Genomic DNA, 17,147 nt, shown 5'->3' on the forward strand with positions numbered 1-17,147 from the left:
CTCAGGCATCTTGGGTTCTGTTCCTCACCCGTCTTCCTCCAAACCCTTGGACCTTGATTCCCAAATGAAAGGCACACGTTACTTTCATCGGAAAAGAGGACCTTGGACCACTGGCCAACAGTCCAGTCCTTCTTCTCCTTGGCCCAGTGTAGACGCTTCCTACGTTGGCTCAGGTTCACAAGTAGCTTGACCCGAGGAACCCGACAGTGGTAGCCCATCTCCCGGATGCGTCTGAATGTGGTAGTTTTTGAAGCTGTGACTCCCGCCTCATTCCACTCTTTCTGGATCTCTGCCGGATTCTTGAATCTTCCCTGTTTGATAATCCGCTGAAGCCCACAATCATCTCTTTTGCTGGTGCATCTTCTCCTGCCACATTTTGCCCTTCCTCTAGACTTTCCATTGATATGCTTGGACACAGCACTCTGTGAACAACCAGCCTCCTTAGCTATGAACTTTTGTGGCTTACCCATCCTATGGAGGGTATCAATGATGGTCTTCTGGCCAGTTGTCATGTCTGCAGTCTTCCCCATATTGAACCAAACTGAAGCAATTTAATGACACCTGGGGAAGCCTGTGCAGGTGATTTGAGTTTAGTAGATGATTAGTGTGTGACACTCAGTTTAAAACATTCATGCACTGAAAAATTTGGGCTGATTTCTTCACAGTATTCAAATTTTTTGAATTCCTGTTTTCGTGGGTTTAATGAGCTGGAAGCCCAAATTATGTAAAAATAAACAAATAAATACTTGAAATTGTTTAAATTGTGGGCCCTGAATCTATAATCTATGAAAGTTTAACTTTTTGAATGGAATTATGGAAATTAAACAACTTTTCCATGACATTCAAATTTTTTGGAAAGGGTCTGTACAGTCATGCCTCGTGGACCGACCACGATAAGTACATTATAAAGTAGGATTCAATATTCATAAATTGAATGTTTTTGTAGTCAGAGCATAGAAAACTAGTTTATGACCTAAACATGTAATTTTTTCCCATTAGAGCCCTCTGGACATGAAATAATACCCCTATAGTCGCCTTTACGCTCCTATTCTTTGTTTACACCACATTGCAACTCTTACGCACAGGGAAACAGAGTGGGGTAGGACAAAGTAAGAAGCCAAAGATGTACCACTTCCACACAGAATGGGAGAATTTTTTTTCCACGATGTCATGTCGAACTCTGCATCCATGGCTGACTCCATTTTGCAAGTTAAGGTAATTTAATGTAAGGTAATGTAAGGTCTCATCAATGTAACATTGCTGACACCTAGTGACCAGAATACTACATATGACTTGTCTTTCAATTTTTACTAATACTTGGCCATAGTAGACCACGAAACAGTGATCATTTATAATAATTATCTTTTAAACGGCGATGGAGTGAAGTAGTTTTGTTTGAACTTAACTGCAGTTTCAATAGGGCCTTCGCACCACAATCACTCTGTGTTCGGTCCCTAAATACAACCTCGTATGCAGAACCCATAATAATACTTTTTATTTCTATACATGGAATAACCACTAAAAATTGCATGAAGTTTATTTTTCAGATGCTTTCTCCGGACTTTCGTCTGATTTGGAGGAAAACCTCTCAGTTAACGTTCTCCACAAGCTCTTCTTTTCGTCATCAGTCTGTTGCACGCTGCCTGTAACAGGAAACAAGACGACAATAAAAAGGTTCTAGTGTGTGCAAAGCAAGGCAATAAAGCAATTACAGTTGTGTGTGTACCTGACAACAGTAATTTACACTCTTCTGCTGTGACCCCAGTGAAGCTTGTGTCTCTCACCCGAGGAAACTATCAGCAGACACACAAAAGTTTATGTTTCCCCTCACCCAAAGTGACAGGAAATTGATTCTCACCATCGCATTGTTAGATGTTTTGGTGCGAGGTGCAGCAGTTTGAGAAAACTAAAGAACACTTCTTTTTAAAATCTGCTTAGCTAACTTCTGAGACTTCTTTGGCAGCATCCAAAAGCATTAAGTTCACGAGTGTGCCTTATTTTTGGTGATGCCACAACAAAAGTACCTACAATGAAGAACATAAACTGCAAATAGAAAAATGTCCTGGCTGCTCAGCCCGCCTAAGCTTCCATACGTTGGCAATAATAAAATAATTCACTTTGTATGATTGAATCTGTTAACAATATGCGTTTTTATTGTGGTGGCAGATTGACTTTACAATATTCAGGCACTTATACAAGTATAACTGATCAAGAATGCTCTAAAAATATCGAATCTGCGCCTGTCAGTGGTGTGCAGTTGCAAATGTTTCTTTTAAAATGATGACTTACTGGCCAACATTTGAGGTTTGATATTTGACTTACTCGTTGTCTGTATGTATTTGCATTCATTCTAGCCAGGCTTTCAAACATCTGGTCACACTTCTCAGTATCTGCGATCTGGAACGCGACAAAGAGGACAAATAAAATCACTTGTAAAGCCATCATAAGATAAAGCTCTCGTATTACATGGGTACAGCCACGTTTACGATTATAAAAAACATAATTCAAAGTCACCCATTTTAGGTAAATAATTTATCTTTTTATTGAGCATTTAAGAATAACCAAAGTTTATGTAATTTCACATAGAATAAGGTTGAGCAAGGTCGATCCCTAGCTAACCTCACTGTTTCTAAATTAGCTTAGCTTTGTGCCAAACAGTGGATAAGAAGCCTATCTAAAGGATTTACCTGCGTGTTTTCACCCTCTCGGAAGGTGGCTGCTACTCGCTGCCGAAGAAAAGTTCCTAAATCTCGGCCTTTCTTGCTCTCGTCCAGGGGCCATTCCTCACACAACTTGAGGAAGCGGCGGTACCGAGTGGCAGCCATCACGAGCCCTGGCTGTTGGCTTTTGAGTATTGACGTAGTGTGTTTTGTGCTTCTTCGCTCGCCGTAGTTATCTAGCCCGACTCTACTTCCGGTTTGCTCACCCTCGTTGTTACCGTCTGGTTCGTCTCACCGGCACGTAGAATGAGCGGAGCCAGTGTCAAAAAGAGCCCGTCTGGTTCGTCAAGCGTCATGAATTGGATCAGTTCGGCCTACCGCTTTGCATCAGACAGAAATGATTTCAGAAGGTTAGTTAATGCTGACTACATGAGGCGTTATTCAACCAATGAGGATGTTCGAATGCTAATGCTAGCATACAAAGCTATCAGCGGAGCGGTTTGTCCTTGCCTGAGGTTCCCCCCCTTAGAAACTCGTTAATTGTTCTGTGACTGAAAACTAATATTTCTTTTTTAAAAAGGCCTCAAGTATATGTCAGTAATGATTTTTTTATGTATAATCCCATTGAGAATATACAGATTATGACGATCTTGTACTTAAATCACTTTTCCAAGTGTGAGGCAGACCAGGGGACTTCAGGGGCTGTACAGCAGCTTGACAAAAATAAAGAAAGCCATATTCTTCAAGCTTGCTAAATTAGATAATTTTTTTTAACTCACCTCATACGCCACAAAGTAGAAGGCAGTATCCCAAGCTATACTATGATGGCAGCAAAAACAGTGGTACTTGCAAAGCCAAATATTTGTGAGGTCTTACTTGGTGTAAAAAGTTTGCCAAGCATCATGTTGTATTAACCGTGTTTGTTTTCATTGGATTTTTGTGACATATTTGCACAGGACAATGCAAAACAGACCTCTTACGAGTCATTCTATGTTTTTAATATATTTTTCAGGAATCTTCTCGTTAATCTGGGGTTGTTTGCAGCTGGTGTTTGGGTTGCAAGAAATCTCTCCGATTTTGACTTAATGGCCCCTCAGCCTGTCACGTAACCGTGTAACATTCAGGATGATGGTAAGTTTGCATATGAAAAGCTAAGTAGTGCAGGAGGTCCTCAGTCTACCTATGAGTTCCGTTCCAATGAGCGCTAAAACAAGTTTGAGTGTAAGTCAGGCTTGTTGGGAGTTACCACTGGCCATTTTATTGGAGTAGAGCCATACACATGTTCACACATACCACCTTTATACTTCATGATGGTCCTGACGTTTGAGCATCTTGGACCAAGCATGCAGCCAATGTCCATCAGTTTCTCCACTTTGCCACCATTTCAGTTTCCTTTTCTTTGATGCACATGAAGTTTGGAGTAGGGATGCTCCGATCAGGGTTTTATGCTGCCGATTCCAATACCGCCCATCCGTGAGTGAGATCAGCCAATACCAATCACATGGATTAACTGGACTCTTTTCAATTTATTTATGATGAGTGCTCTTGGCCCGGGATGCCATTAGACAATTCCAAGGGCTCCTGTTAAAAGGTAGTTATTAAAAAAATAAATCTTTGGGCGGATAATTTTTTTTCCTGTTTTTTACCTTTACTTTTGTGAAACGATTTTTGTACTATTTGATACTTTGATGTGAATTTAATTTCATGTGTTTATGTTCATTAAACAACCACACACAGTGTTTGGAGGACAACACATAATTAGTATCATTACAACAAGAGAGCAAAACTGTTCTGTGACACTTGAAAAAGTTAGTACGTACCCCATGAACATGATGTCCACTTCCCCGTGGGACAAAAACGAGCTCCGAACTAACCGCATTGCTTGTTTGCTTTAAAAACAAAATGTCACTGAGGTAAAATGTCACATTTGGAGTCCGAAAACCAGAAGCTACGTGACACAGCACATGCAGGGTTTGCCGCCGCACGCCGATCGGCTTTGAAAAGCATTTATTGGCATATGCCGATCACACAGTAGCTGATCGATTGGAGCATCCCTACTACTAATCATTTAAGGGAGCAGGACCTCCTGTAGTATGATGAAATGATTTTTATTGGCATGCAGGTCATGGTACTGGAATGTTTTGTTGATTCAAGTGTTTTGTTTCTGTAGGTGTCTTGGATCTGCAAAGAATAACGACAGGATGTGAAGACTTGTTTGTTGTTAATCCTAGTTTGAAATGTATTATCTCTTTTGATCGTTAATTTTTACATTTTTGTTGTTGCCATAAATCAAGTTCCTCTTTATTGACTGTTAAGTCCATATAAATATATTCAGTAACATATTTAAATAAGAGTCCAATTCATCAAGCTATGGATACTCGGGAGATATTCGTAGCTGCGGCTCGTAAATGTTTGTCTGCCGGAAGGAAATCTGTCTCGGTCCCTCAAAGCCTGGACATCGCTGCTCAACTCTCAGCTGTTGATTTTGCTCTGAAGCCTTCTCTGCTGTATGACACCAACAGTGCCAGTGTCGAGCAGGTGCATCAGTATTTGCGCTTGTGTCAGTCATCCCAGCTTGTGTCTGAATCACTCGTCACACTGGACTTGAACGGTAGCAGCCTCATTGTTAATCCACTTGTAGTCTGCTCCATTCTTGAGCGAGTGCTTCAAAATGGCGGCCCAGCAGTGATTGATGTCTCTCACTCACTAGAGAAGCCCACCATTGCTGATCCAGTCACAGGAAGGCTGAAGAGCATTGCGCAAGATCTCCTTTTTCTCCTTGGAGGGTTTGATGCAGCAGATGACAAAGGTGTTTATGTGGCAGAGCGGTCCGATGAGTGGAACCTGAGTGCTGTCTTTGGACTCTTACTGGGCTACCCCATCACCTACTGGTTCAATCAAACGGAGAGCTTTGACAACTGCCTCTCTATGACCCCTCTGATGGTGACCACTGCACACGCAACATGGCAGGCAGGCTCCACCAGGGACAAATGTTGCCTGTACTCGTTCAGCATCCCTGCCGTCCTGCAGAATGAGACACAGTCCTATCTGGAGGACTGGAAGCTTGGTCTTCAAGAGAGATTCCAGCAGCAAAATGTCCTCAAAGATCTGGATGTTTGTCAGTCAGCAGTCACTCTACCTTCAGTCTGTTTGTGACTCCACTGTATGTTGAATTCATGACTTCATTAAACTGTCCAAGAAGCTCCTTCTCCTTGTTCATTCATACAGCATTTGCAACCACCGCAATGCCAAAATATTCTAAGTTAAATTTGGTGAATTGATATCTTAGCTGGAAAGTTCATCTTAAAAGTGAATCTTAGTTTCAGAATGTTAAAGTGTAAAAAAATATATATATATATATAAATATTTAGACTTCTAATAGAACTTCCTAAAATCTTTATTTGATCATGTCCAACCAACCAGAACAAAGTAACTCAAAATCTGGCTTAGGTGTGAATAATCCTGAGCAAATACCGTAATTACACCATAAATGTTCCCGTTAACATCTATTCTATTAACTGCAGAGGCTCCTGTGGTCGCCATGTGCGTGGTCTACAAGAAAAATAACTGTCTCTGCCAGGCAAAAAATATTGGCATTAAAAGCTGTGGCTGAAAGCAACCTTCTGATGTTTTTTTTTTTTAAATGAACTAATGACATGACCTGCATTTGAAATGGTCAGCAGTCAGCATTTTAATCTACCTTTAAACAAGCTTTGAATGTTGCATTCAATATAAAGTAGAATATCTCTAAATTGGATACTCGGATGTTGATCAACATTTCTGCATGCTACATTTAATGAACCACGTCCTAAAATAATTTTCCATTATTTTGGAGTTATGATGTATACCAACAAGAAAAGCACATGATACCTATTTTATGTCATTTAACTATTTGGGTAGCACACACTGCCCCCTTGTGGAGATATCCTACTGTACAGTACTTCATTATGACAGTAGAAGGCAATTGAGGTCTTTAGTAGCAATGTGGCCAAAACATTAGGTACACCTGCAAAAATTCTGCATCATACCAAGAGCTATTTTTAACATTTTGGTTGTCTTATTGTGGATATTTTGGTCAGAGAGCGTAGCATTTATTGACCTGCATTGAACTGTATTTATCAGGACCGCCTCTCCCGCCACACAGAACACACACTGCGTGATCCATATGGGGGATCATTTTGCACATGGGGCCGCATTCTTGGCTAATGTGCAAATTATGCTTCAAATAAAATTCGGCTTAGGGCCCAAATTTGGCCTGGGGTGGCCCTGGGTTTTAGCATCTTTAATGTCCAAAATGTATTAAAGTAATATAATTTTATTTTATTTTTATGTATGCGGCCTGGAAAAAAGGACACCCTTGATGCAGGGGTACCTAATGTTGCATCCTGGTTTTCTAGGTCGTGCAGCTGAGGTAGTTTTGCCCTTGAAGGCAGCGTGTCCGTGTTTCATGTCCATTGCCATCAGAAAGGTTGAATGACAGACAGCACTTCACCACAGCGTCCTCTCACCTTCAGCTCAGCCAAGTGGTCTGCCCTGGTCGGCCCGATGTTCACGATGGCGATTGGCATTTTTCTATCACTGGCTGCCAGTAAAAATCTGTATCCCGAGTAGACCTATGGAAGACGACAAAGATGTGCATTTAAGTACCAGGGTAAAAATTAGTTCTTCCAGCTTGACTGACACTCACCTGTAGTGACGTCCCGATGACCAACACCGCGTCCGCCTCTGCTAATTTTTTGTGGACAAACTGCACTGTGGCTTTGTTTACCGTGTCGCCAAAGAAGGTAACCTCAGGCTTCAGTATCCCTCCGCAGAACTCACAGGAGGGAACCCTGAAGTGGAGAGCCTGCTCGTCCTCCAAGAAGACATCACCGTCTGGAGCCACCGCCCCGGCCCGCGCCCTCCAGCCCGGGTTCTGCTCTACGAAACGCTTCTGGAGTTCTTCCCTTGCCGAGATGCTGCCACAATTTAGACACACCACCCTAAGGACACACATTATCTCACAAAAGTGAATAAACCCCTTGTATTTTAAGAAGCATTTTTAACAGTATAGCTTCTCAACGGACAATACTATAGAAAAGAAAGTTGGACATACTTAAGAGTAGTCAATGTACAGATTATATAGCTGTATAGATTTACTATCCACTGAAAATTTGTCAACATGCATTCATTATTGGAAACACAAGTGAGCAGCAAGATAATTGTCCACAAGGTCAACATATTCACCGGTAGGTGTACTCACTTGAGTTGCCAGATATTTCCACAATGGCTCTGTTGACTTATTTTCAGATTACAGTAAATCTGTACTGCCTTCCAAGATGTACACGGACTACTCTATTGGTCACCTGTGGGCACATCCGTGCAGCTCAGTGAGTCTTTTCTGGCCTGCCTTTGAGTGAAGAGCGTCCACATTCTGTGTGACCAGCCAGTGCAGCTTGCCTCGCTCCTCCCAGTGCCGCAGAGCTTTGTGAGCCACGTTGGGCTGATGTGAAGAGAACTGCGGCCATCCCAGAAAGTTCCTCGCCCAGTAGCGCTGACGAGACTTGGCGCTGCGGACAAACTCGGCATGTTGCATGGGCCGCCTGTCAGTGCGGGCGTACAGGCCCACACCTTCCGAGCGGTAGTCTGGGATGCCTGACTCTGTGGAGAGACCGGCACCGCTGATGGCAAACAGGCGTGTGGTCCGGGAGACAAAGTCCTGGAGTAACTGCAGGGACTGAGAGTCTATAGAACTGCAAGCAGGGACAAACATCCCTGCAAGAGCTGAAGACGCCCTCCTTGAAGATGGTGGGTGCAGTGCTTTAACCGTGCATGGCAGTCTCATCTACATCAGATTGAGAACATACTTAATCAGATACTAGGCACTTTATTAGGTACATTCACACTGTAGGGGCTATAACACCAGTATACAAGTATGGCTATAACAATGTTTATTATTGTGGTTTGCAGTGGTGCAGAAGACATATCGAGAGATGTTTCTAATACAGAAACACATCTTATCCTACTATAGTCAATGCATACATGATACATGGCACTCATCTTATTTTCATTGTTAGTGGCCTGAGCTGTAGCCCCAATCTTAGCGTCATATTTTCATTATAGCCGAGACAACATATCTGCTGTATTTGCAATTAAAAAAAAAAACAATAAAAGCACAGGAATGTCTACGACTACAATGTTAGCAAGTAGCCAATGCTACAATACCTAATCGAACTAACTTTAAGTAGACACGACAGATAGCTACAAAAGCTTATTTTTTAAGATTGCAGTAGTAGAAAGTGTTTAAAACGCCTCAGAATTACCTTGGTGGTGAAGAGTGGTAGTTGCTTCTTCAATAACTAGCTTGTAAGCTAGCCAAGACGAAAATAAGCATCGGAACCATTGTCACGTTGTTGTCAGTGACCGGAAGTCCTTATTTGTGGTACACTAAAGAGACCCGCAATGCATCATGGGACATGCAGTCAAACAAAAGCTCACAATGTGCTTTCGCTAATAAAACAGCCAAATGATAATACAAGTTTAAAAACACGGTGAATTAAACATTTTTATGACAAATTGATACGTATATTTGTTAAAACTATTGTCCAAAAGACAGTGCACCATTTTTTTACTGATGTGCATGAAGTTCAATTAAATTAATGTTATTATATGGTTAGTCTGGTTTCACTTTTCGCAGTACATCTAAATAACAATACTACAAGTATTTTCTTTAGTACTGGTGTGAATGTTGTCCTCCCTGGCATAAATAACATTCTACAGTAAATGTATTTTATGAAACAATTCATTGTTAACACCTTCAGATTCAGGCTTTCATTGATTAAAAAAAAATGATTATAAGGATCCATTAGACTGTGGCACACATGTCTTGACTGCAGAGCTTCAAGATGTCTGCTGTAAGGAAAATGGATGCAAGTTATTATCGACCAGCTGAGTTCATTAAATGCACTACAGTGAATGTGTTTGATTTATTTGTACCAGATTGGGTGCAGTTGAAGGCAGCTTCCACACGGTTGTAAAACTCCTCTCCCAGGATGGAGCGGTAGTCCATGTGGCTTGTCTGGACAAAACTGCGGGTCGCATCTTTGAACAGCAAATCACTTTCTCCATAAAGATGAGACTCAAAGAGCTTGAACTGAGAGTTTGTGGTAGCTGCCAATGTTTCCTGCAGGGTCAAAACATATTTTGAAAACTTGATGATATTTGACACAGCTCTCAGTATTATCCAAGTGCTGTCGTACTGCCAACTATAATCGAAATAAAAATTGGTGCCTGTATTCTCACTTGAGACTTCATCAGGAAGTCGTGAACTCGTTCTGTGTGCACCGGCCGTGTCACAATGGTGTTAGGCGGGATCACTCCCAGATTGCAGCTCTCCCATTCGGACAGCGAGGCCCGACGACCGTCTGCACACAGCAACTCAAAGTCCGATGACGTCCACCCTTGCGCCCAACCGGTGGAAGTCAAACCTGAAGTATGAAACAGCAGAATTTTCAAATTTGTAAAATGCATGAAATATTCGTCATATCTTACTGAGAATATTGTCTTGAAGGTTGTGCTGCTCAAGAAAAGCCACATCGCCGTAGCTTTTGCCACTGGGATCTCCAACCAGACACCTATGAACAGGGAAAGATACACCACTCACTTAAAATTTGGGTTTTTTTTAGACTTTCGGGTGAAATTTCAAGATGAAGCTCAAATGCACTATAACCTTTACAGGTCAACTTAATTTGACCTTCTCCAAACATTTGAATGCACATGTCCAACACATGGCAGTGTTTCAGTAGTTTTTAAAAAACTTACTATTCTCTAACAAGGAGCTGAATGGCAAAATTCACAAAAGTGTGCGTGATCCATAAAGTGATTAATATATTTCCTGGTTCTATTGGAACTGGTATTTTCAACTTTCCAGTACAAACTGCCACACAAAACAAGCTTTTTTTCCACTACACCTCCATCTGCTTCTCCAATGCATGTGGACTGTAACAAACTTCCAAACGCAAATGAATGAAAGGCCATAAAAATGTAAAATAGTGTAGGAAACAAAGCTGTCAGCACATGCCTCAAAGCTCCCATGTTGCCATAGTAACGCTCATTGTGGTTGTCAGCGCAGCGTTTGCTTGTAGCTTCCCCAGTGCCTCCAATACACACTTTACACAGATTACCCTGTGAGCCAGGAAGACACCCTTTCCAAAACACATCGCTGTAAACTTCAAGGGCAAAAAGATGGAACGTTACAAGAAGGAACGCAAATGGTCAGACAAAGGAATCAAACAGCACCATGGTGTGGACCACAGGCGGCGCTGCTGCTGTTGCGCTCCCGGCTGAGGCTGTGTGCGTGCGGCAGCAGCCATCCTGCGGGGCTGTACATATGGCCGTGACAGGAACGACGACCTCCGAGGTTCCCCATGGCGATACTTTTACTGGACCGCTTTGACAGTGCCACACCCACCACCGGAGGCAACACTAAGGAGGAGGGAGACACGCTTTGTTCTTGTATGAAAGGCATCCGAGGTGTGTCAGAAAAGTTCCAAGACTGGTGTCAAAAAAGATTGATTTAGAATACAAACTACAAACTACAACTTTTCCCCTTCGAAGTAATCCCCCTTGAGTCTAATGCACTTTCTCATCCTTTTCTGCCACGCTTGCATGCACTCCTGAAAAGATTCTTCCCAGATTGTCCGCAGCTTCATTGTCACGGCCTTTTTTAAGTCGTCCACGTCTTCAAAACGGGTCCCATTGATGACCCCTCGAGCTTGGGGAAGAGGAAAAAAAAAATCACACGGATCCAGGTAAGGTGAGGTTGCTCCAGCACGGCAACGTTCTTCTCAGCCAGGAGCTGTCAGATACTCAGGGTATTGTGAGAAGCCGCGTTGTCATGGCAAAGCAGGCATGTGAGTATTAATTTCCACAAAGTCTGCTGCCTCAGTTTTTATGGTGGTAACTACCACTTCCTTTCAGCCCTGCCACAAAAGGTCAAGCTGACATCATGTCAGTGATTCTCTGGTTAACATAGGTGAGAGAGTTGACAAGGACAAATGCTGGAGATGACTCTGTCATGCTGATTGAGCTAGAATAACAGACTGGAAGCTTTAAAAGGAGGATTGTGCTTGAAATTGTTGTTTTTCCTCTGTTAACCAGGGTTACCTGCAAGGGAACAGGTGGTCTTCATTGCTTAGCACAAAAAGGGCTTCATAGGCAAGGATATTGCTGTGCAGAGCTTGCTCAGGAAAAGCAGCAGGCAGGTGTAAGTGCATCTGCTCGCACAGTAAGGCGAGAACTTTTGGAAAATAGCCTGGTGTCAAAAAGAGCAGCAAAATAGCCACTTCGGGTCAGGGCAAACAAAAACATGCAAATTCGGACAAACTCCAAGCATCGATTATGCAACAATGCAACAACATCCCATGGTGAATTTAAAAAGAAGGGTCAACACTGCAAATATGAACGCTTTACATAAACTTAATGTAACTGTCAATAAAAGCCTTTGACATGTATGAAATGCTTGCAGTTATACTTCAAAAATATCTGAAAACACTGAAGAAGCAAACTTTGTGAAAACCAATGCTTGTTTCATTCACAAAACCTTTGACAATGACTGTACAGCAGGGGTCTCCCAAAGTTTTTTCTGGTGAAAGTTACTTTTACAAAATGAAAATGGCCAAAAGCTAATTTTTGTAACATTTATTCTCATACCTTATTTCAACCCAAATAAACCCAATAGGCTTGTTTTACCAGAACATTAACAAAAGGCTGGTATCCACAACTCACATTTTTTCATTATTTCTGAATGCATTTCTTTCTAGTGTTCTCGCATTATTAACTGAAAACCTGTATGAAGAAGAGCAGGCTTGCCTCATTTGATGGTGGGGGGCGTTGGGTGCCCCCTGCTGTACAGTATAGGGTTCTTCAAATTGGTCATACCTTTAGTCTTTCCATCTCTCTCTAGGTGGGTGGATCTGTTACATTGTCTACCTGTTAAAAAAACAACAATATAAACAGACACATATAAAACAATATAACAAAAATACTTTGTTTTTAACAAATGTAATGTTTTAACAGTATGTCCCCCCAGACGCTGTTTTTGACCATAAACTACCATCTCTCACATTTGTTCGCTCGCTTTTGAAGTTCCAGGTTTTCATGACATCATGAAGGAAAAAACCTCCTTCCTTGTCAAAAAAAAAAGAAGACAGGCTTTGCTACACATCTTAAAATAAAGCCTGGACCCCTGCAAACTATCCGTTGAGAACCGAGACGAGAGCTCTAAGTTTGATCATTTTTTGTTTTTCTTCAGCAAATAGGCTAGCCGAGCATGATGTTGCTGTTAAAATGTACAAAGTAGCACTTCTGGGAGATACTTTGTCGCAAACAGGTGTGGACAAACAGCTCATCGGCATTAAAGCTACTGACACAGAAAATGGTGTGTTCCCAATAGGGGTTACTAAAAGCACTTTGAAACTGTCTAAATTCCAGCATCAAGGCTAGATTTTGACGTTCCAACACATTTCCAGTACACTATTGTGAGAGCTGTGAGACTTATTTCAAATGGTTGAAATACTATTAAATGGGCCCTTTAAAGTATAGCTCATATAATGGAGGACATTTACCATAATATTCTGTTACTACTGGGACAAGGCCACATTTTTCTGCAAAGAATACGTGTGTTGCATCTAGAGAGACAGCATCCACCTCGTCCCTCTGCAAGCACATGACAAAAAATTGTGGGGGATTTGCATAGCAGGTAAACAGAATACAATAAGCAATATGCTGCTTACATGAACTCACCTTAATCTTCTCCACACAGTCCCGCATGGATACCGCTCTCACACACACCAGTGGGTCTGACTCTATACTCAGTGCCCACTGCTCACATTTTTTTTCCTCTGTGTGGCTGATGCAGCACCATCGCACAACACTGTCCTCCAGGGAGCTTCCTGCGTGCACACACACACACACACGCAAACAAGGTCAAATAGATAGGAACGCCAACAACCACACACACTCAAGGAGCAAGCACCTTCATGTCCAAGACCTTTGAGCAGTGCAACATAATCCTGTCCCAACACCTGACTGATGTCCACACCATCAGGTATAGCAGCTAATTTGGATGTGGCGTCTTTGAAAAGAAGGTCACTTTCCCCAAAAGGTGATGAGTCGAAGAGCTGGAAGAGGTGCCTCTCTCGTCCTTGACGGCCAAACAACATCTATCAAATTACAAAATAAAAATCGTAAGTACATTAAATTATTGTAAATGCTGTAATTATAGGCGGAGAGTATGGAAGCCCGTTTCCACCACTGAAAACCAAAAAAATCCCAATGTTGAGTCATAATTATGAGCTCTTCACTGGAGCCTTCGTCATATGGCACTCTGCACGTGTGCAGTTTGTATCTCATAATTTTAACTTTTCATCTCAAAATTTTGACTTTTTATCTCATACTTACCATTGGGATATTTCTTTCCCTAGCCGTGGCGGGAACAGGCTTCCATATTTAGAGTGCACGAAAAGACAAGAAAACTATGAAGAAGTATATTGCACAACACAGTAGCAAAAGAACCAATGTTGTAATAGTAGTAAGGAGCAAAGGCAGATAAAGTTGCCCACCACACATGAGACATCAATGCAGCTACTGCCATCTTGTGGAATTGATAAAAAAAACTACATCAGAAGGTTGCCTACAGCCACAGCTGTTAATGCCAAAGTTTTTTGACCCAGTACTTATTTACGGCAACTACAGCAAACTTAATGATTGACAAGAGGCGTTAATTGGAGCATTTACAGTATACAGCATACTATGATGGCCATAAAAAGAATTGCCTAAGCCAAATGCCTAATAAAAGATGTTTGTGTTAGGGGTTTTTTTTATGAAAAGCTTTGCTGTAAAAAGTTGTTATTGCAACAGGACTTGTAAATCATTGTGCAACACAGTGAATAAAGAATACCTGTAGGGTAAGGAGAAATTTGCGAGCCATGTTGCGAAAGCTGAATCGGGTGACCACACCAGCACCTGGGCCACGTCCCAGATGACATGTGTTGTACCGGCTGATCGGAGCTTGTGTGCCGTTTGTGCACAGTAATCTCAATGTGTCCGTCTCGCCACCTGACAAAACAAGCAGATTATGTGGGTTTTTTAAAGAAAATAACATCATAGTGTAATACTTACTCCCTATACTTTCAAGTGCCAAGTGGTCCACAAATGCAACATCCCCTGCACCACTCTTGAGACATCTGTTGCCCAGCAAACGCAGAATTAAAATATATTTATCTATCCTAAATAGCTTTACATTGCATTGTATCAGACCTGAGGGCACCTTGGCTGTTGTAGAAGGGTTCGCTGTGGGACGTCTCACAGTGGTAGTTCTTTTGGCGTATGTAAGACCTCTGGCCCTGGCACAGCGCACACAGATGTGGCGCCATGGCAGCAGATCCAGGAACACAGCTGGCATTGAAAAAGCTGCCAACGTCTGCCCGAGCGGGGATAAACAAGTAAAAGCAGCATTATGAAAAAGACTTTGTTGCCTTGGGAGCTGCAACAGCTTCTACTCTTCTGGGAAGACTTTCTGCAAGAAGTTGGAGTGTGGAATGTTTCTCTATTTATCCAGAAGAACAAGAAATGTTCTGAACTCCTGTTTCCACATCAGTGTTGCACAATAACAATGCCAAGAGGAGTTGTGCCATACCTTGCTGACAACTTACATGTACATTCTGGTCACTAGGCGGCAGTATTGTTATGACACATGAAGTGACCTTTCACACTGCATGGAGAGCCGAGCTGACATGCCATGGCTGAGATCGAGTGAAAAAAAGGTTCTCCTCTCATTCTGTGTGGAAGTGGTTAGTTTTTGGCTTCTTTGTCCTTCTTCTCCACTCTGTTTTAAACACTTTCTTAAGTTCAGAATAAGTCAATTGGAGAGGCTAACAAGTTAGCTCAGTAGCTTGCTATGCTAGCGACGACCGTTTGTTATGTCTCTGCAGGAATCCCATAGCCTGCGCAATGTGATGTAAACAAAGAATAACAAGAGTGTAAAAGTGACTATTAGGGTGTTATTTCATGTCTACTGGGCTCTAATAATGTTAAAACGCTTATTTAAAGGTTTTCTATGCTCTTACTACAAAAATATTCTGTTTATTAATATTGAATCCTACTTATCGGAAATTCACTTATCGCGGTTGGGTCTGGACCAATTAACCACGATAAATGAGGCACGACTGTAGTGCACGCCTTTTGCTTTGACAACAAACTGTGTGTGTTCTACATCAGTGTAGCTGACCTACTCAAAAGCAGGAAAGGGCGGGATATAAAGCCTACATATGTTCAAATGTTGGCCCCCTCGAAGCAACTGAAACATAATATTCCATAGGGTCAAAGCTCAGGGTATGCGTGCTCATGCACGGGCGTGTAATCAATTACTAGAATTAAATGTTCAATGATATCCGCACAAGTCAGGTATATACAAATTGTAATCATCATCACCCTGTGCGAGCGGCCTCTCTTTTGACCAGCTCATGTAGTTGCGGGATAGCAGGAAGCCAAGTGGAAGACTCCATCCGGCTGTCCATCGGAGTCCACTGTGACAGCTCCTGAGACCCTGCAGGGACCTTATATCCAAGCTGCTGTTTCTCACTACAGCCACAGACAGAACACAACCTCCTGAGGGACACAAGGCATCAATACTGACTGCAATTTATAAGGAAATGCACGACGTAGCATAAACTTACCATCATTGTAGATCTCCTTGGCAACAACTAGGAGGCCGAAGTGCTTTATCGCAGAGTACACTTCTCCTGCGTCGAGTGTCACTATATCGGCACGATTAGCCTGGAAGCAGACGTCCTACGTAAGAATGAACATAACTTTCCACTGCACATGCTGTACGTACATCTCTTGTGAGTAATACTTTCATCTCCTTTTAATACATCCACAAGCTGGGGGTGTCTCACCCTGACTTTGTTGATGCAGTCAGTGGTGCTGGATGCACAAATGCAAGAGAGTCTGGCAATAGTGGTTGTAGTGGCCGGCGGCAGCACAGCCAGCAAGGACTTGGCCATCTCTGCACACTTCCTCTGCTCAGGATCGGACACTGTGCACCAACGCACCTTCTTAGCTGCCATGAAAAGAGGTTCATATTCTTTATTATGTCAGGTATTGATTGTAAATAAACATTGACAGCAACCATTGTAAAAAAAACTAAAAACTTTACACTTACTTGAGCTGTAGCGGACAAGAACGAAAAACAGCAAGACATAAATCCCTCTCATTGTGCCCTACTGTAGTCTGAAGATCACAAGACTGCTACACATGGTCTTAAAGCAAAAGCATTGAGATTCCTGCATTGCATGTACAAAGCATGAGTGGAACCAATGCACTGGGAGGAAGTGTGGTATGGCTGGACGTGGCTACGCTACTCCGCTGTCGATAGTCTGTGATGTGCTGAAGCCCCGCCCACATACGCCGAGGGTCTGAGGTGGAATAGTAGCCCTCCAGTTTCTG

At 42.3% G+C, this 17,147-nt stretch overlaps 5 protein-coding genes across 10 annotated transcripts; 2 read left to right on the forward strand and 3 right to left on the reverse strand.

The window, feature by feature from the left end:
* Positions 1-1,519: 1,519 nt before the first annotated feature.
* LOC129186784 (ubiquinol-cytochrome-c reductase complex assembly factor 2) lies at positions 1,520-2,966 on the reverse strand. Its single transcript, XM_054785395.1, has 4 exons — positions 2,688-2,966; positions 2,323-2,397; positions 1,727-1,793; positions 1,520-1,643 (listed from the first exon to the last, which is right to left on the reverse strand). Exons 1-4 carry the CDS (start codon positions 2,823-2,825, stop codon positions 1,537-1,539), a joined length of 387 nt encoding a protein of 128 aa, XP_054641370.1. The 5' UTR covers positions 2,826-2,966; the 3' UTR covers positions 1,520-1,536.
* On the forward strand, positions 2,903-4,979 carry tomm6 (translocase of outer mitochondrial membrane 6 homolog (yeast)). The gene is made up of 3 exons (XM_054785396.1): positions 2,903-3,070; positions 3,673-3,791; positions 4,831-4,979. The coding sequence occupies exons 1-2, from the start codon at positions 2,967-2,969 to the stop codon at positions 3,767-3,769; spliced, it is 201 nt and encodes a 66-aa protein (XP_054641371.1). The 5' UTR covers positions 2,903-2,966; the 3' UTR covers positions 3,770-3,791; positions 4,831-4,979.
* Positions 3,093-9,092, reverse strand: sirt4 (sirtuin 4). 2 transcript variants are annotated; one of them, XM_054785391.1, is made up of 5 exons: positions 8,963-9,092; positions 8,006-8,484; positions 7,348-7,642; positions 7,169-7,273; positions 3,093-4,841 (listed from the first exon to the last, which is right to left on the reverse strand). In XM_054785391.1, the coding sequence occupies exons 2-5, from the start codon at positions 8,482-8,484 to the stop codon at positions 4,725-4,727; spliced, it is 996 nt and encodes a 331-aa protein (XP_054641366.1). In that variant the 5' UTR covers positions 8,963-9,092; the 3' UTR covers positions 3,093-4,724. The 2 variants fall into 2 exon arrangements, with proteins under 2 accessions (XP_054641366.1, XP_054641367.1); XM_054785392.1 differs by having other exon boundaries at positions 4,836-7,273.
* On the forward strand, positions 5,025-5,858 carry c8h1orf74 (chromosome 8 C1orf74 homolog). 2 transcript variants are annotated; one of them, XM_054785394.1, is made up of 2 exons: positions 5,025-5,271; positions 5,371-5,858. In XM_054785394.1, the coding sequence occupies exons 1-2, from the start codon at positions 5,031-5,033 to the stop codon at positions 5,814-5,816; spliced, it is 687 nt and encodes a 228-aa protein (XP_054641369.1). In that variant the 5' UTR covers positions 5,025-5,030; the 3' UTR covers positions 5,817-5,858. The 2 variants fall into 2 exon arrangements, with proteins under 2 accessions (XP_054641369.1, XP_054641368.1); XM_054785393.1 differs by having other exon boundaries at positions 5,025-5,854.
* A 313-nt stretch (positions 9,093-9,405) lies between the features above and the next one.
* sxph (saxiphilin) lies at positions 9,406-17,034 on the reverse strand. Of its 4 annotated transcripts, none has more exons than XM_054785389.1 (17): positions 16,864-17,034; positions 16,598-16,761; positions 16,376-16,475; positions 16,131-16,280; positions 14,958-15,120; positions 14,820-14,884; positions 14,599-14,756; positions 13,675-13,861; positions 13,443-13,591; positions 13,265-13,355; positions 12,579-12,629; positions 10,938-11,123; positions 10,720-10,867; positions 10,191-10,273; positions 9,942-10,126; positions 9,636-9,822; positions 9,406-9,551 (listed from the first exon to the last, which is right to left on the reverse strand). In XM_054785389.1, exons 1-17 carry the CDS (start codon positions 16,913-16,915, stop codon positions 9,505-9,507), a joined length of 2,166 nt encoding a protein of 721 aa, XP_054641364.1. In that variant the 5' UTR covers positions 16,916-17,034; the 3' UTR covers positions 9,406-9,504. The 4 variants fall into 4 exon arrangements, with proteins under 4 accessions (XP_054641364.1, XP_054641363.1, XP_054641362.1 ...); XM_054785388.1 differs by having other exon boundaries at positions 13,690-13,861; positions 16,131-16,307; XM_054785387.1 differs by having other exon boundaries at positions 16,131-16,307.
* Between the last annotated feature and the right edge of the window lie 113 nt (positions 17,035-17,147).

Source organism: Dunckerocampus dactyliophorus, chromosome 8 (genome assembly GCF_027744805.1).
Source record: "Dunckerocampus dactyliophorus isolate RoL2022-P2 chromosome 8, RoL_Ddac_1.1, whole genome shotgun sequence".
Taxonomy (NCBI): Eukaryota; Metazoa; Chordata; class Actinopteri; order Syngnathiformes; family Syngnathidae; genus Dunckerocampus; species Dunckerocampus dactyliophorus.

Excerpts from the sequence above, each read along its gene's own strand:
- LOC129186784 (XM_054785395.1), bottom strand. The coding sequence starts at position 2,825 with ATGGCTGCCACTCGGTACCGCCGCTTCCTCAAGTTGTGTGAGGAATGG. Across the intron at positions 1,794-2,322 it reads CAAATACATACAGACAACGA|TTTCCTCGGGTGAGAGACAC; the intron begins GTAAGTCAAATA and ends GTCTGCTGATAG. Across the intron at positions 1,644-1,726 it reads GTGTAAATTACTGTTGTCAG|GCAGCGTGCAACAGACTGAT; the intron begins GTACACACACAA and ends TTCCTGTTACAG.
- tomm6 (XM_054785396.1), top strand. The coding sequence starts at position 2,967 with ATGAGCGGAGCCAGTGTCAAAAAGAGCCCGTCTGGTTCGTCAAGCGTC. Across the intron at positions 3,071-3,672 it reads GACAGAAATGATTTCAGAAG|GAATCTTCTCGTTAATCTGG; the intron begins GTTAGTTAATGC and ends TATATTTTTCAG.
- c8h1orf74 (XM_054785393.1), top strand. The coding sequence starts at position 5,031 with ATGGATACTCGGGAGATATTCGTAGCTGCGGCTCGTAAATGTTTGTCT.
- sirt4 (XM_054785391.1), bottom strand. The coding sequence starts at position 8,484 with ATGAGACTGCCATGCACGGTTAAAGCACTGCACCCACCATCTTCAAGG. Across the intron at positions 7,274-7,347 it reads TCATCGGGACGTCACTACAG|GTCTACTCGGGATACAGATT; the intron begins GTGAGTGTCAGT and ends CGTCTTCCATAG. Across the intron at positions 4,842-7,168 it reads ACCACTTGGCTGAGCTGAAG|ATCCAAGACACCTACAGAAA; the intron begins GTGAGAGGACGC and ends TATTCTTTGCAG.
- sxph (XM_054785387.1), bottom strand. The coding sequence starts at position 16,915 with ATGAGAGGGATTTATGTCTTGCTGTTTTTCGTTCTTGTCCGCTACAGC. Across the intron at positions 16,308-16,375 it reads CAAGGAGATCTACAATGATG|GAGGTTGTGTTCTGTCTGTG; the intron begins GTAAGTTTATGC and ends TGTGTCCCTCAG. Across the intron at positions 9,823-9,941 it reads ACTTCCTGATGAAGTCTCAA|GAAACATTGGCAGCTACCAC; the intron begins GTGAGAATACAG and ends TTGACCCTGCAG.